The 27,791-nt window shown below is 51.4% G+C and overlaps 3 protein-coding genes across 6 annotated transcripts; 1 reads left to right on the top strand and 2 right to left on the bottom strand.

Moving 5' to 3' along the window:
- Positions 1–582: 582 nt before the first annotated feature.
- On the bottom strand, positions 583–22,619 carry LOC125425073 (ras-related protein Rab-19-like). Of its 4 annotated transcripts, none has more exons than XM_048482555.1 (6): positions 22,430–22,619; positions 14,364–14,487; positions 12,983–13,396; positions 10,136–10,298; positions 6,726–6,845; positions 583–1,259 (listed from the first exon to the last, which is right to left on the bottom strand). In XM_048482555.1, exons 3-6 carry the CDS (start codon positions 13,169–13,171, stop codon positions 1,135–1,137), a joined length of 597 nt encoding a protein of 198 aa, XP_048338512.1. In that variant the 5' UTR covers positions 13,172–13,396; positions 14,364–14,487; positions 22,430–22,619; the 3' UTR covers positions 583–1,134. The 4 variants fall into 4 exon arrangements, with proteins under 4 accessions (XP_048338512.1, XP_048338513.1, XP_048338511.1 ...); XM_048482556.1 differs by lacking the exon at positions 22,430–22,619 and adding an exon at positions 21,773–21,818; XM_048482554.1 differs by lacking the exon at positions 22,430–22,619 and adding an exon at positions 16,241–16,299.
- TMEM276 (transmembrane protein 276) lies at positions 16,521–19,539 on the bottom strand. The gene is made up of 2 exons (XM_048482552.1): positions 19,159–19,539; positions 16,521–18,115 (listed from the first exon to the last, which is right to left on the bottom strand). The coding sequence occupies exons 1-2, from the start codon at positions 19,330–19,332 to the stop codon at positions 17,576–17,578; spliced, it is 714 nt and encodes a 237-aa protein (XP_048338509.1). The 5' UTR covers positions 19,333–19,539; the 3' UTR covers positions 16,521–17,575.
- On the top strand, positions 22,292–27,553 carry LOC125425146 (flap endonuclease 1-like). Its single transcript, XM_048482689.1, has 3 exons — positions 22,292–22,700; positions 26,195–26,285; positions 27,430–27,553. Exons 1-3 carry the CDS (start codon positions 22,457–22,459, stop codon positions 27,551–27,553), a joined length of 459 nt encoding a protein of 152 aa, XP_048338646.1. The 5' UTR covers positions 22,292–22,456.
- Positions 27,554–27,791: the final 238 nt, after the last annotated feature.

Raw genomic sequence — 27,791 nt, 5'->3', positions numbered from 1 at the left:
TTGTAGTCCATAACATCTGGAGTGCCAAAGGTTCACCACCACGGCCCTACAGATACATTTTGATTCTGGGAAGGAGTGGCTGTGGTCCAGTAGTAGAGCATCTTTTTGACATATGCTTGGCATATGAAAGAGCACAGTTCAGACTCTGCTATCTCCAGTTCAGAAGGAGCAGGCAGGAGGGGATGGGAAAGACCACCTGAGACCCCGGGTAGCTGCTGCCCCTTTGAGGAGACAATGCCGACATTGATAGGGCAAGGGAGGGGTCCGATTCACAATACTAGAACCAGGGGGCATCCACTGAAAATGCTGGGGGGAAGAATTAGGACTAATAAAAGCTAACACTTCTTCATGCAACGTGTGATTGGTGTTTGGAATATGCTGCCACAGGAGGTGGTGATGGCCACTCACCTGGATCGCTTTAAAAGGGACTTGGACAGATTTATGGAGGAGAAGTCGATCTCTGGCTACCAATCTTGATCCTCCTTGATCTGAGATTGCAAAGGCCTTAGCAGACCAGGTGCTCGGGAGCAGCAGCTGCAGCAGCAGGCCATTGCTTTCACCTCCTGCACGTGAGCTCCCCAAGGCACCTGGTGGGCCACTGTGAGTAGCAGAGAGCTGGACTAGATGGACTCTGTTCTGATCCAGCAGGCTAGTTCTTATGTTCTTATGATTCAGCAGAAGGCAGCTTCATGTGTTCCACTTTGGAGAACTGACCAGGGATCAGTGAGCACTGAGAATTCTTGAAGTGTATGGAAGAAATATCACGAGCATGAACAGGACAAGTACAGGCCCTTCCCAGACACACCTCAACATCCTCTTAACACCTCAGAATCTCCTGTTCCCCAGAGACTCATGGCACATGGGCAACACATTTTGCTCTGCATCAACAGATGGGTCAGCGTTGTGCCGGAGACGTCCCCCAGCTACCCAAATGGCAAAGCTCTCTTTGCAGACCAGGAATCTGAGCACCTAGCAGGATATGTGCCAACTGGGAGCACTGAAAGCCCGTTGAGAACCTCCAGAGCCATCAGAAGGGAGTTCTCATGTCCCTCAGCAGGGTTCTGGAAGCCTTCGTCAGATGAAGGCAGGAGGTTCCTTCCTCGCAGAAGGGAGGGGATTTGCTGGCTGATGCCCTCAGCACCCACACCGGCTGTAGTAGCCCTCTTCTTGCAGCGGGGTCTGGAGGCCGCTGCGCTGAAACTCCTTCTTGAGGAGCAGGTGCTGCACCACCTCTTGGAGGCACCGATCCACGTTCTCACCTGGAAAGGAAGTGGGCAGAAGCCGCAGTTAGCCATTGGGAGCAGCAGCAGAGCCAAGATCTGGTGCCAAATACTAACCAGGGTTTAACCCTGCTCAGCTTCCAAGATCTGACGTGATGGCGCTATCTGGGTCACAGCTCAGCTGATCTAGAATCATCATTACAAAATTGATTGATTGACTAAAGGTGCCACAAACGAACGTCAACACTTAGAGCGGAGAGGAGCCGAACAGCCTCTCAGCACTGCTTTCAATGTAGAAGAAGAAGAGTTTGGATTTATATCCCCCCTTTCTCTCCTGTAGGAGACTCAAAGGGGCTTACAATCTCCTTGCCCTTCCCCCCTCACAACAAACACCCTGTGAGGTAGGTGGGGCTGAGAGAGCTCCATCAAAGGCTTTCACGGCCTCTTGCCAGCCACAGATGCAGGTGAAAAGTTGGGAGAAAATGCTACTGGAATACAGCCGTACAACCCGGAAATCACACAACAACCTAGTTTGCTTTCAGCTGGCTGGTTCCTGGGTGGTTCTCATCTGACAGTAACCCTGCTTAAAATATAAAACGGCTGTGAAAATGAGACATGGGGCCAGCAGAGACGAACATGGGAAGATCAGTTCTTGCCCCTCAAGAAGGAAGAGCTGGTGAATAAGAATCTCTGTATCTTTTTACCAAAATTAGCATTAATATTGACGCTGCAGATGTTGCAGCATTCGCCTCTTTACAAGACAAACAATTTGGTAATAAAAAAAGAGATGCAGTTTCATTGTGAAAAAGCCATCCGTGTGGCAAGTCCCCTTGAGACAAGCAGATCTGTAACTTCACAGGAAATTAAGTTCTTAAATTGATAATAAATATTTATACTGATGTGCTTTTGTTTCTGAAGGATCACACATTTATTCTCAGGTAAAATGTGATGTTTTTAATTTGAACATCACATTTTACCTGAGAATAAATGCATGATTTATGGATCAGGGGTCTGCAACCTGAGGCTCTCCAGATGTTCATGGACTACAGGGGTCTGCAACCTGCGGCCATGCTGGCAGGGGCTAATGGGAATTGTAGTCCATGAACATCTGGAGAGCCGCAGGTTGCAGACCTGTGATGGAGACTGTGAGCACGGAGGGAGTTCCACCTGCTCTTTGCCCCACCCTTGGCTTGTGAAGCACAACTGCAAAGCATTTCGTCTTTGAAGGCGCCTGTATCACAATATGCTCTGCTCCCCTTCATCAACTGTTCCCGGAGACTCACACATTCCTTCTGCTGTCTGGGAAGCTGTTCCACTGGGTGACGCATTTCTCTGGGTGACCCCGCCCGCCCTCCTCTTCCTCTCCTTCCCTGTAAAACTGGCTTAATCACTCTTCACGGCAGAGAGGTCTGTCTTGGGCTCGGCCGCCAGGTGGGTAATTACAGCACCTCCCTGTCACAAGCTCTGCAGTTTCATAGACAGCCTGGTGTGGTGCACAATATTTCTAGCGTGCTCCATCAGATCTCAGCAATGCTTGCAATGTTATTGTTTATTTGAGTAATTTATATCCCACCTTCAGCGGGAACCCAAAGTGGCTTGCATCCTCCTCCTCCTCCTCTGTCAGCTGCAGAGGACAGGAGGACTCACAATAATGGCTTTAAATTATGGGTAGGAAGCCTTCTCCTCCCAAAATGCTCACACTGGAATCACGAAAGCAAGCCTGCCGCAAAGCCACGAAGGTGTGTACCCTGCAGCATCAGAGACCACAAAAGCTGCCACCATATCACGAAAGCAAGCCTGGGAGAGCCAATGCTTGTTTCAGTAAAACCTGGGTTCTTTTCTCCAATAACTCCAACCAGCTGAGGTCTCAACGATTTTTATTGAAAAACAGAAATAAAAGAAATAAAACTTAAATGCACGGAGGTTGCTCAACAGGTTACATTCCTTTTGGTTCTTTGTCCCCATTCCGGGAACCCATGGCCCAGAGATGCTTCTCTGACCACGTCTCAAGATGGAATTAAAAAACCTTTGTTTTTCCCCCTCTCAGGAAAACTCTGTTCAGGCCACGAGGTAACTTAGGCCTTTGAAGTTTCATCCTAGCACCTCTGCATAGTTTCCTGTCCTCCCTTCAGGAGATCAAAAGGCAAAGATGCTTTGTGACTTCCCTTTACTGTAGCGATAGCATCTTCCATGACAGGAAGGTTCTGAACGGATATAAGGAAAAAAATTTTACATTCAGAGTTGTGCAACAGTGGAATCATCTATCTAGGGAGGTGGTGAGCTTCCCCTCACTGGCAGTCCTTCATTTGCAGCTGGACACACACTTATCTGGAATGATCTAGAGCAGTGATGACGAACCTTTTCGAGACCGAGTGCCCAAACTGCAACCCAAAACCCACTTATTTATCGCAAAGTGCCAACACGGCAATTTAACCTGAATACTGAGGTTTTAGTATAGAAAAAAATGGTTGGCTCCAAGGCGCGCGTTACTCAGGAGTAAGTTTGGTGGTAGTCGGTGGCTTTGCTTTGAAGCAACTGTGCAACACTTCAAATTGGTGAATCACGACCCTAGGAGGGTTTACTCAGAAGCAAGCCCCATTGCCAGCAACCGAGCTTACTCCCAGGTTTAGTTAATGCTTTAGTTCTTCCCAGGAAAATCAGTAGGGTTTAATAGCGCTTAACACTGCTTCCCCAAAACTAGGTCTTAGGTTTCATGCTAATAATCTCCCTGAAATAATCACACTATTATCACATGACGGACTCTGTGCACGCGTGCCCACAGAGAGGGCTCTGAGTGCCACCTCTGACACCCGTGTCATAGGTTCGCCACCACTGAACTAGAGCAGTGGTTCTCAACCTGGGGGTTGGAACCCCTTTGGGGGTCGAGCAACCCTTTCACAGAGGTCGACTAAGACTCTCTGCATCAGTGTTCTCCATTTGTAAAATGGATAAATGTTAGGGTTGGGGGTCACCACAACATGAAGAACTGTATTAAAGGGTCGCGGCATTGGGAAGGTTGAGAACCACTAATCTGGACTAATCCTGCATTGAGCAGAGCGTTGGACTAATGGCCTGTCAGGCCCCTTCCAACTTCATGGCCCCTCCACACATGCAAAATAATGCAGTCTCAATTCACTTTCAATGCACTCTGCAGGTGGATTTCACTGTGTGGAATAGCAAAATTGCAAACAATTGTGAAAGCGGATTGAAAGTGCATTATTCTGCAGGTGCGGACGGGGCCAGTGATTCCATATTGACCATTAGTGAAGACCTTTGCTTAAAAAGCCAAAATGTGTCTAATCCAGTTTTCATATAAATTTATAATCCACAATTTGGGGGCGGTTTTTAAGATTATGTTCACAAGCGTAGATGGCTAAACGGGGGTTTCAACAAGTTCAAGAAGGATGAGGCTATCAGTGGCTATTAGCCATAGTGACTAATGGGAGTCTCCATGGTCAGAGGCAGTGACCCAATGTCAACATCAGTAGAAGGCCTTGGCCTCTATGCCCTGGTGCAGGGCCTCCAGGAGAACTGGTTGGCCACTGAGGGAGGCAGGATGCTGGATTAGATGGACCATGGTTGCCCTCTGCATGAGACAGGATGCTGGACTAGATGGCCTGATACAACAGGGCTCTTCAGATATTGTTAAGGTAACACATGACTCTTTGGTTTGTATAGGTTGCAGCAGAATAGAAGAAGAAGAAGAAGAAGAAGAAGACGAAGAAGAAGAAGACGAAGAAGAAGAAGACGAAGAAGACGAAGAAGACGAAGACGAAGAAGAAGAAGAAGAAGAAGAAGAAGAAGAAGAAGAAGAAGAAGAAGAAGAAGAAGAAGACGAAGAAGACGAAGACGAAGAAGAAGAAGAAGAAGAAGAAGAAGAAGAAGAAGAAGAAGAAGAAGAAGAAGAAGAAGAAGAAGAAGAAGAAGAAGAAGAAGAAGAAGAAGAAGAAGAAGAAGAAGAGGAGGAAGAGGAAGAGAAGGAGGAGGAGTTTGGATTTATCTCTCCCCTTTCTCTCCTGTAAAGAGACTCAAAGGGGCTTACAATCTCCTTTCCCTCCTCCTGACAACAAACACCCTGTGAGGTGGGTGGGGCTGAGAGAGCACCAAAGAATTGTGACTAGCCCAAGGTCACCCAGATGGCATATGTTGGAGTGCAAAAGCTAATCTGGTTCACCAGATAAGCCTCCACAGCTCAAGTGGCAGAGCTGGGAATCAAACTCGGTTCTCCAGATTAGAGTGCACCTGTTCTTAACCACTATGCACCACACACAGCCGCCCTTCAAGAATTTTTTTAAAAATCGAGAATCTCCCTGCTGTACTCCATCTGCGGGCATTAAGTGGTTGGCTCAGCCTAAACATTGCTGTTTTTCCACCACCACCACCACCACCACCCCGCCTCTACTAGAAAGGCAAGGCTGCTGCTTCTCCTCGCCTTGGCGGATCAGCTGACCCGTCTATCCAGCTGTTCTTCCTGAGATGATATAAAAGTGTTCACATCTTGACAGCACCCAGCCCTTTGTTTGTGACAAACCCAAGCACCCACGGTTAATTAATTGATCAACAAATCAAAATGGCATCTTCTAACTACAAGGTTCTCAAGGTGCCGCACAAATATTTTCAACACCTATTAAAAACAACGACGACACATCGATCCAAGACCTGCCCAGCCTGCCAGATTGCAAGGAAGAGAAGGATTTGCGAGCAGTGCTTGCTCAACCCCAAGTAAAAACGAGGGAGCAGCCATGAGAAGAGGGCGGGGGCCCCAATGAGTTTTCCCCCGAAATACTTCAGCTTTATTGATTAGATGTATTGTCAAAGGCTTCCCCGGTTGGGATCGCTGGAGTGTTGTGGGGTTTCCGGGCTGTATGGCTGTGTTCACGTCAGGAGAAAATGCTTCTGGAACACGGCCATACAGCCTGGAAACCCCACAACCCTCCACTTTTATTTATCAGAGTTACGTATCACCTGACTCGGCTGGCCCCACCTCCTGCGGCAGGCATTTTGTGGTTGCACCCACCACCCTATATGAGAATTCCACAGGCTTTAAAACAGTGGTGGGACCCAAAAATTTTAGTAACAGGTTCCCATGGTGGTGGGAGTCAAACTGTGGCGTAGCGCCAATGGGGCTGGCCGGGGCACGGCGGGGGCGTGGCTGGGCATTCCGGGGGTGGGGCATTCCTGGGCGGGGCTGTGGAAAGGACACAGCCGCTGCGCCGGTCCTTGGGCGGGAAACGAATGCACACAGGCGCAGGCTGCCACGCACGCCGGTGCACCTCCTGCTAAACTGCTTCCAGTTCTGCTCGCTACTGCTGAGAGGAGGGGCGAAAATCATGTGGGAAATCACCCATTAGTAACCCCCCCTCGGCACACAAATAATTAGTAACCTACTCTCGGGAACCTGTGAGAACCTGCTGGATCCCACCTCTGCTTTAAAAGCTTGGGGGCCCCGGGCACAGGAGCTGAGAAACAGGCAAGCTGGGAGCCTTTTGCCCCGGCCCACCCTACCTGTCTTTGCCGACACTCTGAACCTCCCGGAGGTGGTGTGTTCTGTAGCAAACCTCTCCACCTTCTCCTCAGGGATGCGGCTCGCCAGATCACTCTTGTTGCCCAGCAAGAAGATGTCAGCTAAGGAGGACAAGAGGGAACGGAGAATGATACGAGTACGGGGGGTAGGAGGGGATTGTTGTTGAAAGGACAGTGCACACAGGAAGCCACCTGATACTGGACCCTTGGCCCATCAAGGTCAGTACTGCCTACTCGGACCGGCAGTGGTTCTCCAGAATCTCAGGCAGAGAGGTCTTTCCCGCCACCTACCCCCTGGTCCTTTTCACTGGAGATGCTGGTGACAGAACCTGGGACCTTCTGCATAGCAAGAAGAGGCTCTTCCAGCGAGCCACCGCCTCTTCCCAGAAGCCCTGTTGGGATAGGAGGAAGAGGAGAAGAAGAGTTTGGATTTATACCCCACTTTTCTCTCCTGTATGGGGACTCAAGGAGGCTGACAAGCTCCTTTCCCTTTCTCTCCCCACAACAGACATCTTGTGAGGTGGGTGCGGCTGAGAGAGTTCAGAGAGAACTGTGAGTGGCTCAAAGTCACCCAGCAGGCTTCATGTAGAGGAGCGGGGAAATAAATCCTGTTAACCAGATAAGAACTGGCCATTCATGTGGAGAAGTGCAGAAACAAATTCAGTTCTCCAGATTAGAATCCACCTGCTGTTAACCACGGCACCACACTGTGTAGTCAGTCGGCCCACTGCATCCCGAAAGCAGGAGAGTGGAGAAAAGAATCCAGATTCTGTTGCAGAATTCAGGTCCTGAGATCAACACCAGCTTTCTGAGTGGCAAGGGTGGTTTGTGAAGACACGTATTAGTCATAAGGACTGGGGAATTTTCACATATACAGGCAATGCTTCCAAAGGGCTGGATCCACTATTCATAGGCCTATTCAAAGTTCCCCCTACTGCCTATTTACTTCCCCCTGTCCCAATACATCCTATTCTGTCTGCCCAATTGCTGAACTGTTTCTTTCCTCCAGCCACAACAATGCTGATTGACTCTTGGAGTTCCGTCGCTTGGGGGGAAAAGCGGGATCCAATAAAATATTTTCAACAATTAAATTGTGTTTAGATGGGGGGTGGAATCCCACACACTCAAGGATTGGTTTAAAATTCATCAGCTCAACATCATAAAATATTTTGCTCATTCCGCACATGCAGAATAATGCACTTTCAAACTGCTTTCAGTGCTCTTTGAAGCTGTGCGGAATGGCAAAATCCACTTGCAAACAGTTGTGAAAGTGGTTTGAAAAGGCATTATTTTGCGTGTGCGGAAGGGGCCATAGAGTTGGAAGAGACTACAAGGGCCATCCAATCCAACCCCTGACCATACAGGAATTCACGATTAAGGCACCCCTGACAGATGGCCATCCAGACTCTGCTGAAAAACCTCCAAACAAAGAGACTCCACCACCTTTTAAGGCAGCTTATTCCACCGCCGAACAGCCTTTCCCATGCTGTTGTTAAGGTGGAATCCCTTTTACTGTACTTTGAATCAATAACTCCTGGTCCTAGTCTCTGGAACAGCAGAAAACAAGCTGGCTTCCTCTTCAATATGACATCCCTTCAGATATTGAAACATGGCTATCATACCACCCCTTCACTTTCTCTTCTCCTAGTTGAATAGACCCAGCTCCCTGAGCCTCTCCCTGTAGGGCATGGCATTCAGACATTTTTCCATTTGTGTTGCTCCCCAGTTTGTCAATATCCTCCTTGAATTGTGGTGCCCAGAACTGGACTCGGTATTCCAGGTGAGGCCTGCCAAGTGCAGAATAGAGGGGTACTCTTACATCCCTCGACCTAGACCAGTGATGGCAAACCTATGGCACGGGTGCCAGAGGTGGCACTCAGAGCCCTCTCTGTGGGCACACGAGCACAAAGTTCATCATGTGGGGGGAGGGAAATCACCCCCACAAACACACACATCTAGGCTGGCCTGGGCCGCTGGACACGACGCCCCGCTGCGAGAAGGGGGGACTCGGCTGGCAGGCCTGGTGCCTGTGCTCCGGGTGGCTGATGCCTAAGGGGGGGCAGAGGAGGCGGAGATGCTAGAGAGGCACAGAGTGGTGCGCGCAGGACTTGCTGTAGGCTAGAGCAGGCTGGCCCCTGCTTGAGCGTGTGGGGCGGAGGCAGACGGGTGGGGTGGAGGCACTGGAGCAGCGCAGGGCAGAGCGGCAGGTGCACGCAGGACTAAAACCTCAGTATTCAGGTTAAATTGCCGTGTTGGCACTTTGCGATAAATATGTGGGTTTTGGATTGCAATTTGGGCACTCGGTCTCGAAAAGGTTCGCCATCACTGACCTAGACACTATACTCCTGTTGATGAAGTCCAAAATTGCATTGGCTTTCTTGGCTGCCATATCGAACTGCTGACTCATATTCAGCTTGCGGTCTGCTGAGACTCCCAGCCCCTTTTCACATGTACTGTTGTCAAGTTGGGTGTCCCCCAGCTTATGTCTGTGCATTTCATTTTTTCCAGCTAAGTGTAGTACCTTACATTTCACCCTGTTTAAACTCATTTTGTTAGTTTTGTTAGTCTCTAATCCACAGGTGTCAAACTCGTGGCCCTCCAGATGTTATGGACTACAGTTCCCATCATCCCCTGCCAGCACGATGCTGGCAGGGGGTGATGGGAACTGTAGTCCATAACATCTGGAGGGGCACGAGTTTGACACCTGTGCTCTAATCCATCCAAATCATTTTGAATTCTGACCCTGTCCTCTGGGGTATTGGCTACCCCTCCTAATTTGGTGACATCTGCAAATTTGATTCGTGTGCCTTCTATTTCATTATCCAAGTCATTGATAAAAACATTGAACAGCATTGGACCCAGGACAGAACCTTGTCACATCTTTCCAGGATGAAGAGGAGCACTCTTTGGTTCAGTCGGTCAGCCAATTACAAATCCACCTAACTGTAGTTTGTCTAGCTGACACTTTACAAGCTTTTTTACAAGGATATCATGGGGCACCTTGTCAAAGGCTTTACTAAAAATCAAGGAATGCTACATCCACAGCATTCCCTTCATCTACCCAGTTTGTCACTCTATCAAAAAAAAAAAGAGATAAGATCAGTCTGGCATGACTTGTTTTTCAGAAACCCAGGTTGACTTTTAGCGATCATGGCATTCCCTTCAAAGTGCTGGCAGACTGTCAGTTTAATGATCTGCTCCAGAATCTTTGCTGGTATCGATGTCAGGCTGACTGGGTGGTGATTGTTTACGGTCACAGTCAGCTTACACATTGGCCGCCCCCTTTCTCATTCAGCTTGAGCATACTGATACACCACAGGTGGAGGGCAGGAAAAGTTTTGATTGCTGTTTTAGGTGGTAACCCCAGCTGCCCACTGGTTAGCCTTTCCTACCATCCACGCAGTACTGTCTGGCCACAAACAGCCAGTGGGAGAGGCTGTCAAAGGAAGGGGGGCTCTGGAGGCTGTAGGTCAGGAGCGCAGCATCCGTGTCCCGGTAATAGCAGCTGCTCAGCGACAGGAAGCGCTCTTCGCCGGCTGTGTCCCACAGGGAGATCTACATGCACAGAAGACAAAAGCAGTATGGATGGAGGTCTAGGCAGGGGAACTCACAGTCACATGAAATGTGCCAAAACCGTTATAATTCTGAAACTGCCAGAAGATTCTCTGTTGCCAGTGAGTGACTGAAAATGGTCTGCACTGGAAGCAGGAAAAGACAGCGTCCCGCTTGGAGCCATGCAAAGAAGAAGAAGAAGAGTTTGGATTTATATCCCCCCTTTCTCTCCTGCAGGAGACTCAAAGGGGCTTACAATCTCTTGCCTCCTGTCCCCCTCACAACAAACACCCTGTGAGGTAGGGTGGGGCTGAGAGAGCTCCCGGCCAAGGTAAGCTGTGAGTAGCCCAAGGTCACCCAGCTGGCATGTGTGCCAGGAGTGCACAGGCTAATCTGAATTCCCCCAGATAAGCCTCCACAACTCAAGCGGCAGAGCTGGGAATCACACCCGGTTCCTCCAGATGCGAGTGCACCTGCTCTTAGCCACTGCTCTTAGCCACTACGCCAAAGCAGACAGAGACAAACAGGCAGGCTTTATAATTTAACCATCCCTGCAGATGAGGAATATTATATATAATCCGGGGTGGGGGGGGATTTATCTCTCCCACATATTTCTAGTAAAACTATCAGGTGATAAAAGCAATACTGTGTGTGTAAACTGCCTTCAAATCTCAGCCGACTCACGGCAACCCCAGCAAGGGTTTTCAAGGAACGTCAGAAGCAGAGGTGGTTTGCCGTTACCTTTCTTTGCAGTTCTTGCTTAGGGATCTCCCAAATACTGACTCTTCTTAGCTTCCAAGACCTGACAAGATTGGCCTATGATCAGTGGTGGGATCCAAAATTTTTTGTAACAGGTCCCCATGGTGGTGGGATTCAAACTGTGTGGTGTAGCGCCAATGGGGCTGGGCGGGGCACGACGGGGCTGTGGCCGGGCATTCCTGGGCGGGGCTAGGTGGCAAGCGACGCAGTCACGCTGCGCCCATGATCCTTGAAGCCAGGAACTGGTCTGACGCAGGGCCTTGGCGAGCTCTGCCACGCGCTCGCCAGTGCACCTCCACTGCTAGAGCTTCTTCAAAGTTCATGCTGCTACACTGCTGAGAGGTGAAGAGTGAACTAAGGCAAAAATCAATGTGTAAAATATCGCCAATTAGTAACCCCCTCTCGGCACACACAAATAATTAGTAACCTACTCTCGGGAACCTGCTGGATCCCACCTCTGCTCTAAGATGCCATGCCACCTTCCCTCCCAAAAGAGATCTTAGTTCATTAACATAATCACGTGACAAAATCACCCATTAGTAACCCCCTCTCGGCACACACAAATAATTAGTAACCTACTCTCGGGAACCTGCTGGATCCCACCTCTGCTCTAAGATGCCATGCCACCTTCCCTCCCAAAAGAGATCTTAGTCAACTAAGATGGCGCCATTAGTGAACAGATTTTGATTATTTCATCGACCAGCTGCATCGACATGCAAAGAAACCCTCCCGATCCAGCTAGTTAGATTAGAATAGAGACCCCCTCTCTGTACTTTTCTGTCCAGACTGGAGTTCACTAATAAAGACTCCTCTTATTAGATAGAAACTATGAATTGGCTCTGAGTGTCATTTGTTTTCAGCCACACGCAGGCCTGGGCACCCTCTGCTGTGTATTGCCTCTGTGAGACCTGCTGTAATGAAAAGGTTTCTCTTGCCAGAGAGAATTATCAACGGACCAGACACAGTCTCACCCAGCTTGCAGGGATGTTCAGAGGCCGAGGGCCCACACCAGGTATACACCTTGATCTCATTGGAGGACAGGCAGAATTTAAAAAACAGCAATAAATAAAAACAATGTAACACAGCCCACCCACAATACAATGCACTCAACCACATCTTTCCATGGCAAATTCTACCCAAACACTTACCCACCCTGGGACATGGACAATATATACCAGTGACAGCGAACCTTTTTGAGACCGAGTGCCCAAATTGCAACCCAAACCCCACTTATTTATCGCAAAGTGCCAACACGGCAATTTAACCTGAATACTGAGGTTTTAGTATAGAAAAAATGGTTGGCTCTGAGGCGCATGGGACTGTTCGGGATGGGCTTGGATGGTAGTCGGATGGAATCATTTGCTTTTGAAGCAGGCAGGTAACTCTTCCAATGGTGTGAATCACAACCTCTAGGAGGGAGTTTACTCCAGAAGCAAGCCCCATTGCCAGCAACTGGATCTTACTCCCAGTGGACGGGATGGCGCTTTGTTTTGTTACATGAAAATCAGTAGGAGTTTAACAGCTTTAACAAGGAGTTACCTTATACTGCTTTACTACCCAAAAGCTTCAGGTCTTAGGGTTTACAATGCTAATAATGCGAGCTCCAGCGGCCCAGGCCAGCCTAGATGTGGGGGGGGGGGGGGACTCTGTTTGCGCGTGCCCACAGAGAGGGCTCTGAGAGTGCCACCTCTGGCACCCATGCCATAGGTTCGCCACCACTGATATATACCCCACTAAACACTCTCTTCTCACTAGATAGTGTGTAACAGACTTCCCTCTGTGATACACCTCTGAAGATGCCAGCCACAGATTCAGGTGAAATATTAGGAACAAGATCTACCAGACCACGGCCACATTTTGAAGCCAAGAAAGAGCCACCACAGCCAATAACACAGCTTGGCCAGCTGAGGCATTTTCCCTGAACCTACCTGGACTTGGAGGTTGCTCCGGTTGTGTTTCAGCGGCAGGGTCTTCTCGCACATGCCCAAGTGTTGGCCAAGGGTGTGCGCCCCCTCCAAGAAACGCCCCGTTCTGATGCGATGGAAGAGCGTGGTCTTCCCCACACCAAAGTCCCCCAGAAAGATCAACTTGAATTTCCAGTGGGAGGAAGAGGTCATGGCCAAGCACTCGAGGTCGGGAACGGCGGGGCTCCTAGCAGCTGGGTGCCACGTTCCAGGTGAGCACGGACTCTGTTGCTCCTGGTTTCAGGGAGATGAGATGAAGATCTCTCCAAGCAGTGCAGGTTGGTGGTGAGAAGGATCCACTCAGCAATGGTCGTGGTAGATTTTGATTTTGCTGATCTAATTGTCAAGTCCTAACAGGTGGTTCTTGCAGGGACTTAGCTGGAGCAAAAGAGAAAACAAGAATTGAACCCAGGCGGCCTGGGCAGAAGAAGAAGAGTTTGGATTTATATCCCCCCTTTCTCTCCTGCAGGAGACTCAAAGGGGCTTACAATCTCCTTGCCCTTCCCCCCTCACAACAAACACCCTGGGAGGTAGGTGGGGCTGAGAGAGCTCCGAGAAGCTGTGACTAGCCCAAGGTCACCCAGCTGGTGTGTGTGGGAGTGCACAGGCTAATCTGAATTCCCCAGATAGGCCTCCACAGCTCAGGTGGCAGAGCTGGGAATCAAACCTGGTTCCTCTAGACCAGAGTGCACCTGTTCTTAGCCACTGCTCTTAGACACTACGCCACTGCTGCAGGACACAGGGGGCCCCCAAGCACATTTCTGTCATTACAGCTCATCAAGGACACCGCTGTGGGACGAAGAAGCCACGGGGCCCCCTCCTTCTGCCTTACACTGTTCACCCACAAAGAGGATACGTGACAGGTGGAGAGAGAGGAAGAAGAAGAGTTTGGACCTTTCTCTCCTGTAAGGAGACTCCAGATGGCTTACAATCTCCTTTCCCTTCCTCTCCCCATATCGGACACCTTGTGGGGCAGGTGGGGCCGAGAGAGTTCTGAAAGAACTGTGACTAGCCCAAGGTGACCCAGCAGGAATGTAGCAGTGGGGAAACAAATCCGGTTCCCCAAATCAGAATCTGTCATTCGGTTTGAGGGGAGACAAACTTGGGTTCTCCAGATTAGAATTCACCTGCTCTTAACCACTACACCACACTGGGTGGGGGGAGGGTGGATGGGCGGGGGGGGGGGTTCATGTGTGTCACCGGAACTCTTTAAAGAAAGGGTGGGATTCAAACATGGGAACCCAGAAATCCAACTATTTTGTAGCAGAGCTGCCCATTTTTCGGCCCGAAAGTTTAGCAGCTAAACAAAGCAGGGCTTGTCGGCCAAGGCACCCGACTCCTCTACCTTGCCCCTGGGCGGGTCTGTCCTTGTGCCGATGGAAGTCAGTCACCCTTCGGCCAATGGTGTTCTCTTCCACAGGATCCAGGGCTCTCTGTGTCCTGGTGGTCACATGGAAGTCATGCTCCTGCTGGGCACACAAGAAGGGCGGAGACAGAAGTGTCAGCCCGGTCTCCTCGGGAAGCATCTGGACAGGAAGCGGCCCATTCCTGCCCAGGACAGCTCTGGGAAGCCCTTCCGTGATCCAACCCCTCTGCTGCTTCTGAAAGGCCACGAGCAGGACCATCCTCTTGACTCCACCCCAAGGTGCTCCTGCCAACTTGGATGTCTGTTGTTGTTTTTAGTGAGTGTGTGTGTGGAGGGGGGAGGGGGGAGGGGGGTCTGAGAAGATTTGCAGCCTTGCTGTGTCCTGCAAAACCATTTCCTTGTTTGGTTTTTGAGCTCCTCGAGGCTGAGAGTGTGTGCTGGGAAACGCAGGAGTCCAAAGTACGAACAAGGGCCCTTCAGGGTGAGGAAATCCCCGCGAGGGAGAGGCAGAGCAGGGTAGGAAGAAACTTGAAGGGCTAGCTGGGTCAACAGCCACAGGGTGGCTTTGCGTGCAGTGAGTTCTCACTCGGGCCTAACTTCCACGTGGGGAATCGGCACGTGGACAGTGTGTACCTGAGCCAGGGACGTACCGCCCATAGAGACATGGGGTAACCAGTGGTGGGATCCAAAAATTTTAGTAACAGGTTCCCCTGGTGGTGGGATTCAAACTGTGGCGTAGCGCCAATGGGGCTGGGCAGGGCACGTCGGGGGCGTGGCCGGGCAATCCGGGAGCGGGGCATTCCTGGGCGGGGCTGTAGCAACGACGCAGCCGCTGCGCCGGTCCTTGGGCGGGAAACGAATGCACGCAGGCGCAGGCTGCCACGCACGCCGGTGCACCTCCTGCTAGACTGCTTCCAGTTCTGCGCGCTACTGCTGAGAGGAGGGGCGTAACTAAGGCCAAAATCACGTGGCAAAATCACCCATTAGTAACCCCCTCTCGGCACACACAAATAATTAGTAACCTGCTCTCAGGAACTTGTGAGAACCTGCTGGATCCCACCTCTGGGGGTAACCGATGTTCCCAGGCACACGCCTTTCGGTCATGGGGGATCACACCGGTACCCGAGGCCGGGCCCAGCCATGCGGAGGGGAGGCCTCTCCCCCAGTGGGGGATTGCACCTGCAAAGTGGGTGCTCTGGGCTCCTGCCGTCCCCAGTCTCCCTGCTGATGGGGAGGGCAGGAGCCAGCTTGCCTCCATGGCACTCGCCTGAGCCGCCTGCCAGAGATGCCCCTGTAAGTTGGCCGTGGGGGGGGGGGGGGGGCGCTTGACCAGGTGTTGCCCCCGGGCACCGTTTTCCCCTGATACTCCTCTAAGTTAACACACCCAACTTTTGAGCTGGAATTAAAACGCACACAGAAGCTGGAAGCACACGAAGTACCAAATCCCAAACATAAGCAGCTCAGGCCAGGTCTATACAACTTGCAACCTACCACGCTGCGTGCGCAACGTGCCACCTGCAACGCAGCTAATGACCCAGTTTTCGTGCCTGCCCAGGACCACGAAAACCTGTCAAGGCACTGGCAGGTCATAGTAGATCAACAGGCTGAATATATCTCAGTGGCTGAACAGCCAAGGTCCATGTGGACCTGTAAACAGTTTGGGATAGGTGTGTGTCAGTATTATGGACTTTTTAAATGAAATTTTTTTCTCTCTTTCTCACAATACTAGAACCAGGGGGCATCCATTGAAAATGCTGGGGGGAAGAATGAGGACTAATCAAAGGAAACACTTCTTCACGCCACGTGTGATTGGTGTTTGGAATATGCTGCCACAGGAGGTGGTGATGGCCACTCACCTGGATAGCTTTAAAAAGGGCTTGGTGGAGGATTGATGGAGGAGAAGTCGATCTCTGGCTACCAATGTTGATCCTCCTTGATCTGAGATTGCAAATGCCTCAGCAGACCAGGTGCTCGGGAGCAGCAGCAGCAGAAGGCCATTGCTTTCACACCCTGCAGGTGAGCTCCCAAAGGCACCTGGTGGGCCACTGCGAATAGCAGAGTGCTGGACTAGATGGACTTTGGTCTGATCCAGCATGTTCTTTCTTATGTTCTTAAGGCCATTGCTTTCACATCCTGCCTGTGAGCTCCCAAAGGCACCTGGTGGGCCACTGCGAGTAGCACAGAGCTGGACTAGATGGACTCTGGTCTGATCCAGCAGGCTAGTTTTTATGTTCTTATGGACTCAGTTGGACCCCAGGAAAGGCAATCACAGCCACAGCCTCTGCTGCCTGAGCTCTTCCCTCCCACTTTCAACAGGAATCAATTCTTCTGGTCTCCCCATTTTGAAGGCTTCGGAAGGCCCCCAAGCCCCAGCAGAGAAAGGACTCTTGAGTATCTCCCAGAGAAACCTCCTGTGGGACCGTACCCAGTTTATTTTGATATTAACATGGAAGCCCAGTGTCTGATCCAACCTGGAGGGAAGAGGCCACACCCAACTGGCCAGGTGCATCCAGAGGTCCAGAATCCTTTGCTGCAAACGGTTTTTGATGCCCCCACAGAGAAGTGAAGGGGAAAGAGGCAGGTCCCACTAGAGTCCGCATAATGGATCAGCCACCTGCATGCCTCGTGCCATGAAGCTCGGGAGGGCGGCCGGCACATATTCCTGCCTTCTGAAAGCCGGCCAGAGACCTGCAGGCATGCCACGCCTACTGCCCACAGAATCTGGGAGATTAAGTGGCAGCCCATCCTCTCCTCATGCTACGGCGATACTCAGAGCTTCCATTTCCTCTGTCCTGTCAAAAAACCCGAGGACCTCTTTCTGGATCCACCTGCTTCTCGGGGCGTATTAAAGTGTGTCCTCGCCGATTTAAGAGACCCCGTTCCAAAAGGACCAGTATTTGGCCCAACCTCCTGGTTGCTGGAACAAAAAAAACCTCAACAGAATTTACTGTTGCTGGCAGAACTTCCGCAGTACAACTGGCAAGACCCCACCTCTTAAACAGGAGGCGCGGGACAGCTTCGCAAGACCCCCGGTGTGCTGAAATGCCAACGCAATATCCCAGCATGCCCTGTGGCATCACAGAAGAGGCCAAATGCAACGTCAAGGATGTGTGACAGCACTCTGGAAACTTTGCAAAGGAGGCCGACTGCTTGAAGGGCACAGGGCAACTTTTGAAGTGCGGGCGCCAGTCTCAGTCAGATGTCTCGGCCAGTAGTTCCGCAGACCCCCGCTCCAGTTCTCGGTGCTGCGTTTGCAGAGCCCGCTGCCAAGTCAGGTTGGCTGCCGCCATGAGACAACGAAGGACGTCCCTCTTCCGCAGCATCAGCAGCTGCTGCAGTTGGGTCCCCGCCAGCAAACTAGCCGTGCCGGCCAGAAGGCTACCTGCGATCCCATAGGCATTTCCGGTGAAGATTGAAACGATTAGGATGGTGACGGAGGCCAGTATCGAGACAGAATGCGTCGCCACGGCCTTGCTTTCTTCCGTCAAGTAGTCGGAGCCGGCCGTCAGCAGCAGCACCCCTCCCAAGAGGACGTTGGCTGTGGAGTGGTCACCGTTCAGCCAGTGGAACGCGAAGGCCAGCAGCGAGAGGCCAACTAGGGTGGTGGCCCAGGTGCCATCCGGGGACCTCAAAACCCTGTCGAGCCCGAGGAGCGCAGTGAAGGGAGCAGCTGTTTCCAGGAGTGGCACCAGCGCTTGGAGGAAGAATCCCAGCCCAGCCCCCCGGTGGATCTGCAAAGCCAGGAAGACAAGAACGTCAAGCCAAAGTTGACCTGGCCCCACCGGATATGCTCCCCGCTCCCAAGCTACTTTCTGGTATTTGCAGGCCAGGGGTCTTTGGGCACCTTTGAAATTATGACATACTTGGGGGGGATGCAACCCTGAAATGGCAGAGCCATCCACACACATACAGAGCCCACCGGCAGCGGGCAAGAAACTTAATTTTTTTAAAAAATACACTGGGAAAGAGCGAAATAATGAAGAAGAAGAAGAAGAAGAAGAAGAAGAAGAAGAAGAAGAAGAAGAAGAAGAAGAAGAAGAAGAAGAAGAAGAAGAAGAAGAAGGAGAAGGAGGAGGAGTTTGGATTTATATCCCCCCTTTCTCTCCTGTAGGAGACTCAAAGGGCTTACAATCACCTTACCCTTCCCCCCTCACAACAAACACCCTATGAGGTGGGTGGGGCTGAGAGCGCTCCGAGAAGCTGTGACTAGCCCAAGGTCACCCAGCTGGCGTGTGTGGGAGCGCACAGGCTAATCTGAATTCCCCAGATAAGCCTCCGCAGCTCAGGTGGCAGAGCGGGGAATCAAACCTGGTTCCTCCAGATCAGAGTGCACCTGCTCTTAGCCACTGCTCTTAGCCACTACGCCACCGCTGCTCTCATGGAATCAGCACTACCATTATTTTAATCTGCACAGCCAATCAGATTGCCAGTGAATGACCAGAAGCCCCATTTGGCCCCACCCACTTTCTTAAAACACTTATTGGGGGTCAGGAAAGACATTGGCAGGCACCAAGGGGCCCACTGACAATATGTTGGGGAGCCCTGCTCTAGGTCAGGGGTCTGCAACCTGCGGCTTTCCCAATTGGCCATGCTGGCAGGGGCTGATGGGAATTGTAGTCCATGAACATCTGGAGAGCCGCAGGTTGCAGATCCCTGCTCTAGGTCAAGGGCAGCCAGAAGACACAGGGAGTCCCCCCTCCCTGTCCGTTCAGTCCAAACTGGGGGACCTGGAAGACAGGCTGGTGAGCCGAAAGCATCTGCACCCAGTTCAAACCTGGTAGGTCTGCATGGCGCATCTCAGGCACACAGCGCATAGCAGGAGGCCGGAGAACGTGCCAGCCCCTTCTCCCAGCCTGCTGGACATCTGGCACAGGATCCACCAGCTCTGCAAAGGAAGACACAAAGGAAGACGGGGGCCGGCTTGACATGCTTCATTGGAAGCGTCCATCTAACCGAGACTGGCTCGATTGCATGAGCCACACGAACAGACCTTCAGGGGCAGAACACTGCTCTAGTTATGCAATGGCAATATTTAGATGTTGCCTCTGCTCAAAGTGGCTCTGAGGGAAGCCAGTGGAGAATTTTAAGCATAAGCATTTTATTGTCATTGTGCACGCACAACGAAATTTACAGCAGCATTCCTCGATGCACACCATTTCAGACTCATACCCCATCCTCACTCTCCCCCTCCTCCGCCCATCCCTACCCAGCCCCAAACACATCAACACGAAGCCACGGAGTTCAGCATAGCCACAGCTCTAGAGTAGAAGCTGTCTCTAAGCCTCTTTGTCCTAGTTTTGATAGACCTGTATCGTAGATTAGATTTTGATGTGGTGTAATTTGTAGATGTTTATATTTGTATTTTAGACCACTGGGAGATGCTCTGAAACCATCGAGGGGAAGGGCAGAATACACATAAAATGTCACCTTACCTTCAGCATGTCCCTTGTGTCAAGGCCTGTGATGGGGGCAATGTCTAGTGCAAAGGAGCTGAGTGGAGGACCCAGCAGGAGGGTGGACAAGTGGTCAGCTAGAGAGGGCTGCAATCCTTTTGCGCCACCTCTAGTCTGTCCTTAGACTGATACTCTCACATCTAATTTCCTCCTTAAGAACTAGCCAGCTGGATCAGACCAGAGTCCACCTAGTCCAGCACTCTGCTACTCGCAGTGGCCCACCAGGTGCCTTCGGGAGCTCACATTCAGGATGTGAAAGCAACGGCCTTCTGCTGCTGCTGCTGCTCCCGAGCACCTGGTCTGCTGAGGCATTTGCGATCTCAGATCAAGGAGGATCAAGATTGGGAGCCATGGATCGACTTCTCCTCCATCAATCCTCCACCAAGCCCTTTTTAAAGCTATCCAGGTTAGTGGCCATCACCACCTCCTGTGGCAGCATATTCCAAACACCAATCATACATTGCGAGAAGAAGTGTTTCCTTTTATTAGTCCTAATTCTTCCCCCCAGCATTTTCAATGGATGCCCCCTGGTTCTAGTATTGTGAGAAAGAGAGAGAAATTTCTCTGTCAACATTTTCTTGGAAGTCTTGGAACATCTCCTTCTTGGAAGTCTCCTCTCCCTCCTCCCCTAGTTATAGTAAGATCTACGTCTCTCAGCTTTCCAATAGGAAATGTAGTTCCATAATAAACCTCGGATTTTTCCTTTACTGTGAGTCTGCTGCTTCTCTGCGCACTTGGCACCGCTGCTATCAAATAGCAGGGCAGATTCTTTCCTCACAAAAGGCCGGCTTCAGTCTGTGGCCTCTAGAGTAGCCATAGCAGTACACCAGTCCAGGGTTGGGCTATTTATTTATTAGCAGCTCTGCAAGATCCGGGCTCAGATCCTCACGCCCCTCCCAAGTTTGCAGAGTGATGTTCAGCCAGCTGCTTTCTCTACCTCACAAGACTGTTGAAAGGATAAAATTTTTAAAAAGGAAGCCCTGGAACTTGCTGGAGATCCCTGGCCCTAAAGAGGTCTGGAGGGCCGGGGCTTTTTCAGCCCTGGTCCCTACCTGGTGGAATAAGATCCCCAGTGAGATCAGGGCCCTAGGAAACCTGAATTTGTTCTGTGGCGCCTGTAAGACGGAGCTTTTCTGCCAGGCGTTTCCATCTAGCCGGCCGGCTGGACCATTATCATCATCGGCCTCTTGTGAGTGCAGTATAGGGGTGGGTTTTCTTGCCATCTGTTGGATTTTTTAAAACTGTTTTGACTGATGTTTTTATTGTTGTTTTATTATGTAAATTTCGTTGTTGTTGCCGCCTTGAGCCCTGCAAAATGGGGAGGGCGGGGTATAAATGGAAATATAAAAGGGGCATGGGGCTCCTTGGCATATGCATGAAATAAAAATGTACCAGACAGACAGGCAGACAGACAGACGTCTCTGTCGGGTAGAAATGCTGAACAAGATGTGTCTGGAGTCCAGTGTCAGCATCACCTGACTGAGCAGAACACAAGCCTGCGGCCCAGACACCTTCACACCCATGGACCTTTTACCTGACTGTTCAGGACTGCAACCTCTGAGTCAGGAAACACCTGGAGATTTGAGGAGTGGACCCTGGAGCAGGTGGGATCTGGGGGAGGCACCTCAGTGGGGTGCAGTGCCACGGGGTCCACCCTCCAAAGCAGCCATTTCTGCCATTCCGGGAGATCTCCAGGCCCCACCGGGAGGCAGGCGACTCCATGGGACAGCGGTGCATTTTGTGGCTGGCAGTAGGGCGTGTGCCTGCAACCAGCTCCCTTGCCAGGAGGGCACAGACACGGGCACTGCCACGGGGCAACACCAAGCAGGGGGGTGAGCTGGCAAAGCCCCTTGGGCAGAGATGGTCTGTAGGGGGAGGTGGGCGCACCCCAGTAGGGACCCCCCCCCTCCCTCCCCAGGCCCGAGTCCGCCAAACCTCCAACAGAGAGCGCTCAACCGGCTAGAGCGGCCCGCAGAGAGACAAGAACAGGAAGTGGAAGGGTGAGATGGCCACAGAGTACTGGAGGCTAGAGAGGCAACATCGAACCATAGAGTCTCAACTGAGGAGGGGAGGGAGCCCCGCCCCACCAAAATACTGGACTGTGCAGACCCCTCTTTTCAGCATGCTGAGCAGCCCCCTTGCAATGTCTTCCTGGAGGCAGGGCTCGGAAAGGGAGTGATCCCAGAGGCCAGGGGGGTTCTGATCCTGCCAAGCTCTTTGGGCCTCGCCTACCTCGCAGGGTTGCTGTGAATCGGGAGTGGAGAAGCAGGAATAACGTTGGCCAGCCTGGGTTTACTTGGGGGCAGGAAACGCTCACAGGCGTGGGGGGATGCTCTGCCTTGCAAGCCTGGGCAAGAAGAGCCGGGTGGAAGGGCTGGGATTGTTTTGCTGGTAGGCTGATGGGGGGGGGAGTCCAATTGGGCCCTTGCTAAGGTGAAGGGCTGGGATGGGAAGTGGTAGTCCAATAGATGGGCCATGAACATCTGGCGGTCCAGAGTAGCGCCTCTGTCCTTGGCTCAGCCTTGGGCGGGGGGGGGGGGCGGTGTTCCCGGCTGCACACAGTAGACCCCCCCCCCACGCCCCCTTTCCAACCTGGGCCCGCCGCCTTCTCTTCTCCGGATGAGCTGGTGTCCTGGACAGGGCGGAGCTAAGACTCCGCTCTCTGCACGTGCTCAGAGGCCTCTCGGGGAGGGCGGAGCGGGGGCCGGCCCCTTTGCAGCTTCTCCCCGCCCAGCCCGCGACGCTCCCTCCCCCTCCTGCTCCCTCTCCCGGCCGACGGCGATGGGGATCGCCAAGCTGGCCGAGCTGATCAAGGACGAAGCCCCGGAGGCGGTGCGCGCAGTCCCGCTGGAGCGCTACCGCGGTGAGACGCCGGGCGAGGGGGAGTCTGCGGGGTTGCCAGCTCCTGGTCGGGAGATCCCAGGAGATTAGGGGCTGGAGGGCAGGAAGCCCAGCGGGGGTGCCATGCTGTTTTTTCCAGGGCAGCTGACCTCCTATGTCCGTGGTGGCGAACCTTTGGCACTCCAGATGTTATGGACTACAATTCCCATCAGCCCCCGCCAGCATGGCCAATTGGCTAGCGCAGTGGTGGCGAACCTTTGGCACTCCAGATGTTATGGACTACAATTCCCATCAGCCCCTGCCAGCATGGTCAAGTGGCCATTCTGGCAGGGGCTGATGGGAATTGTACTCCATAACATCTGGAGTCTATGTCGTCTTGCGATCCGTGCCTGGAGGTTGGCAACCTATCGTGGATCAAAACCTACAGTGGGAGGCTCAGGTCTGGGAAGTTCTTGGAGATGTGGGGAGGACAAGGTTTGGGAAACGGTGATGTCAGAGAGTGTGCCCCCCCCCCCAGCAGCCGTCTCCCCCAGGGTAGTGTAGTGGACAGAGTGCCAGATGACGAGGATCCCCGTTCGAGTCCTGCTCTACCACTGAAACTCTGAGCTTCACATTTAACTGTGACGTGCTCCTGAAGATGCCAGCCATAGGTGCTGGTGAAACAGTAGGAGCAAAACCCGCCAGACCCTGGCCACACAGCCTGGAAAACCCGGAAAACAGAGAGCAGAAGGGAACGACGGCTGCTTTAGATTCTCTTTGCAGCCTGGGATTGAGCTGGCCTCTTTTGAGGCACGTCACACTGTTGGACGGTCCTCTCTTGTGATCAGCTGCAATCCCAAGAGTGATTGAGTTATCGATTTATAACCTGCCCTTCCCCGCAGGGCTCAGGGCGGCGAACAATAATGATAAAAACAATACAAAGCAGAGTGATCATGAAAAACATAACTGGCATAGAAGCATCTTAAAAACATTAACAATAGACGGTGCTATCTCATTCCTGGGATCCTCCTCACCTACACTCCTGCCAAGCCAAATATCTCCCCTGATCCTATACACCTGTGCATTTTAATTGTTTTTGCCTCTGTGCAGAACTTTGCATTTCAGGGTGCCGGGTATTTCCAGATCCACTTCTTACCCGTTTCGAGCTGCAGTCCTGCCCCCCACCCCCACCAGTGACGTTCAGGAAATGTTTGGCAAGTTGCACGCAGTTCCCCTTTTGAGTGAAGGGACCGCATTACCCCATATGTCCCTACTAGGCCTCTGCGCTCAGCAGAGGCCAATCTGCTGGTGGTCCCTGGCCCCTCAATGATGCGACTGGCCTCCACGCGGGCCAGGGCCTTTACAGCCCTGGCCCCTGCCTGGTGGAACACTCTTCCTCCAACTGTCCGGGCCCTGCGGGACCTTGGTGAGTTCCGCAGGGCCTGTAAAACGGAGTTGTTCCGCCGGGCTTTTGGAGTGTCCAGTCGTTGATGGTGCCCCCCTCCTCCTTTTCTTTTCCACCTTTGGGTCTCTTGTTATTTATGAGACCCATTCTCCCCCCCTCTGGGAGGGTTTTAATGAGTGTTAATGCGGACATTGTTTTGTTACTGATCGCTGCTTTTAAATTGTTTTAATGTATTTAAGGGTTATTGTATATATGTGTTTATGTTGTTCACCGCCCAGAGCCCTCCGGGGGTAGGGCGGTATACAAGACCCAATAATAAATAAATAAATAAATAAAGGAAGTGGCAAAAGAGAAACACAAGCGATTCTGCTCCGTTCATTTTTCTCCATCCTTCCTGAGCAGAGGGCCAGCTGCATCCTTCCTTTCGGCTTAATTAGAAAAGCTCTTTTTGTTGCTTTTCAAGCTTTCCCCCCGCACAATCCAGATATCAATACTCAGCTTTTTGGGAAGCCGGACTGACTTCTTTTATAATAATAATAAAGCGCCATCAAGTGGGTTTCAAGGTACCCCCAGAGGTGGGAGCCAACCAGTTCTCACCACTTCTCTAGAAGTGGTTACTAATTTTTTCTGAGTGCCGAGAAGGGGTTACTAAAGCGACCTTCCTGCCCAATAGGGACTGGAGGTGCGTGTGTGCGGCGCCGCCACTGTTTGAATGCCACCACCATCGGAACCTGTTATTAAAATGTTTGGATCTCACCACTGGGTACCCCCAATGAGGTTTTCAAGGCAAGAGATGTTCATAGTGGTTAGCCGTGGCCTGCCTGTGTGTAGCCACCCTGGGCTACAACAGTAGCCCCCCATCCAACTACAAATCAAAGACTGACGTTTAGCTTCTGAGCACAGGCTAGGGTGGGCTTTTCAAGTTGGTTTTGTAAGCACAGAAAGGGAAATTATGAACATATTGTAACATAATGCAACTTACCCGTTGCTGCGCACAGGGGTACTAAGAAAAGCAGGATGAGAGATAATATAATGGAAGCATACATACTAATGGGGAAACTCATTTATACCACAAGTGGCCATGTAGTGAAAAGGTAAATGCAAAGCTTCATGGAAAAAGGGCTGCAGCAACACAGTACACATTATCACTTTGGGGTTGTCCAGAATCCCCATTAGAAGATGTCAGCATTTTACTTTTTTACGTTATATGAACCAAGAACCCTTGTTTCCTCGTATCAATGTTTCTCTTTCTCTCTTTTCTCTTTCTCTCTTTCTACTTTCTCTTTCCCTCTGTTGAATCTAAAACCCTTTTCTCTTTCCCTCTGTTGAATCTAAAACCCTTTTCTCTTTCTCTCTTTCTACTTTCTCTTTCCCTCTGTTGAATCTAAAACCCTTTTCTCTTTCTCTCTTTCTACCACTTGCTCTTACTTTCTACCACTTGCCCTTACTTTCTGCTTCTATCTCCTTTCTCTTTCTTCTGCGCCTACAGTTTCTCTAGACATCTCCTGGTTCCTTTGCCATGGGTACAGTTGGCAATAGGCCTTTCAGCAACATGTTTCTTGCAAATGCCAACATGACAAACATTGGGGTGTTGTGGGGTTTCCGGGCTGTATGGCCGTGTTCCAGTAGCATTTGCTCCTGACGTGATCCTCTGAAGATGCCAGCCGCAGATGCAGGCGAAACATCAGGAGAAAATGCTACTGGAACACGGCCATGCAGCCCAGAAAACCCACAACACCCTGGTGATTGAGGCCACGAAAGCCTTGGACAATACAATGACAAAGATTGTTATTCTGTCTGAACTGTTTTTGTTGGTGTGACTTAACAGGTAGCGAAATGCCTGGATTTTTTTCCTGAACGATTTTGGAGTGGGGTTCTAGTCTTTCTGCATTAGAGACTGTGAATGTTCTGCTGTTGGTGCTGATAAATTAATATAGGATGCTATACAAGCCCCAATGCTCTGATTGAGGCTCATGAGTCTAAATGGTAGCCAGTCCACAGCCAGTGGTCTTCAGTCTGTGTGAGCTGGAACCGGACTCGTGGCTCCTTCTTTCGAATAGTGGGAAGAGATGGAAGGCATGTTTCTCTATCATGATATCAACCCCCACCTTTTCCCCCCCCCTTTGTCTCAGACAACGTTGTGGCCCTGGATGCTTCTGTCGCTTTGTACCAGTTTCGCACGGCCATGCCAAAGATCGTGAATCGCGAGGGACAGAATATCAGGTGGGTAGTTTTGCTCCTGAGCTCAATTCAGGGTGTTGGTTTTGACCTTTGAAACCCTATATGGCTTGGAACCAGGGTGACGGAGAGACTGTCTTTTCCCATATGTTCCATTATGTCCTATAAAAGGGGCTTGGACAGATTTATGGGGGAGAAGTCTATCTATGGCTACCAATCTTGATCTGAGGTTGCAAATGCCTTAGCAGACCAGATGCTCAGAGCAGCAGCAGCAGCAGGCCATTGCTTTCACCTCCTGCAGGTGAGCTCCCAAAGGCACCTGGTGGGCCACTGCGAGTAGCAGAGTGCTGGACTAGATAGACTCTGGTCTGATCCAGCAGGCTGGTTCTTATGTTCCTGCTCAGGAATTATGATCCAGGTAGAGGCCCTCCTGACTGTCCTATGGGCCTATAAAGCTCATCTGGTGGGTACTTGAGAAATGGCCTTTTTGGTGGCAGCCCCACCATTATGGAACAGCCTCCGCAGGGAGGTGCAGCTGGCCCCTTTGCTGTTGATCTTTAGCTGAAGACGGTTTTATTCAGAACTGCAGTTGATTAAAACAGTCCTAAACTGTGGTTTTAAAATGTTGGTTTCAATGTATTTCTATGTACCCCATTTTATGTATTGTATTTATACCGTAACCCACCTTGAACTCCATAAGGAAGAGAGGTGGCTAATAGATGATCTAAATCAGGGGTGTCCAACTCTGATGCCCCAGAGGTTCATAAACTATTATTCCCATCAGTCCCGGCCATGCTGGCAGAGGCTGATGGGAATTGTACTCCATGACCATCTGGGCCACCAGAGTTGGACACCCCTGGTCTAAATAAATAAATCGTTGCAAACAAAGGAGCAAAATGGGGCAAAGTTCTGCTGTCCCTCGAGGGCACCCTAGGCCAGCTGACAACTCTGTGGCCATCAAATGTGTCGCTGGCACTCATCCGGCCTTGGTGTGGGTGGGGTCATTAGATCTCGCTCCCCTCGGAACCATTTTCATGCTTGCTGGCATCAACAGGGTTCATGTTTTATCACTTTGCATGTGTCCCGTTGCTATACCAAGTTGACCCGTTCCACCCCCGAATTTCTGGTTCTTTTCTGTGCCCGTCCTGCCAGACTCCACTCTGCTTAACTGGCTCTCTTTCTCTTCCAGTCACTTGCAGGGGCTGTTTTACCGAACACTGTATCTTCTGGAAAATGGCATCAAACCTGTGTACGTCTTTGATGGGCGGCCGCCGGATCTAAAGGAGCCTGTGGTTCGTCAGAGAGATTTCTGATTTTTCACTAGCCGAGCAGTGGTGGGATCCAAAAATTTTAGTAACAGGTTCCCATGGTGGTGGGATTCAAACAGTGGCGTAGCGCCAATGTGGCTGGGCGGGGCACAACGGGGGCGTGGCCGGGCATTCTGGGGGCGTGGCATTCCTGGGCGGGGCTGTGGCAAGGACGCAGCCACTGCGCCGGTCCTTGGGCAAGAAACAAATGCACGCAGGCACAGGCTGCCACGCACGCCGGTGC

This window comes from Sphaerodactylus townsendi, unplaced genomic scaffold, assembly GCF_021028975.2.
Source record: "Sphaerodactylus townsendi isolate TG3544 unplaced genomic scaffold, MPM_Stown_v2.3 scaffold_19, whole genome shotgun sequence".
NCBI classification, from domain to species: Eukaryota; Metazoa; Chordata; class Lepidosauria; order Squamata; family Sphaerodactylidae; genus Sphaerodactylus; species Sphaerodactylus townsendi.
Note: the sequence above shows the minus strand (reverse complement) of the source record. Positions and strands in the feature narration are given on the sequence as shown.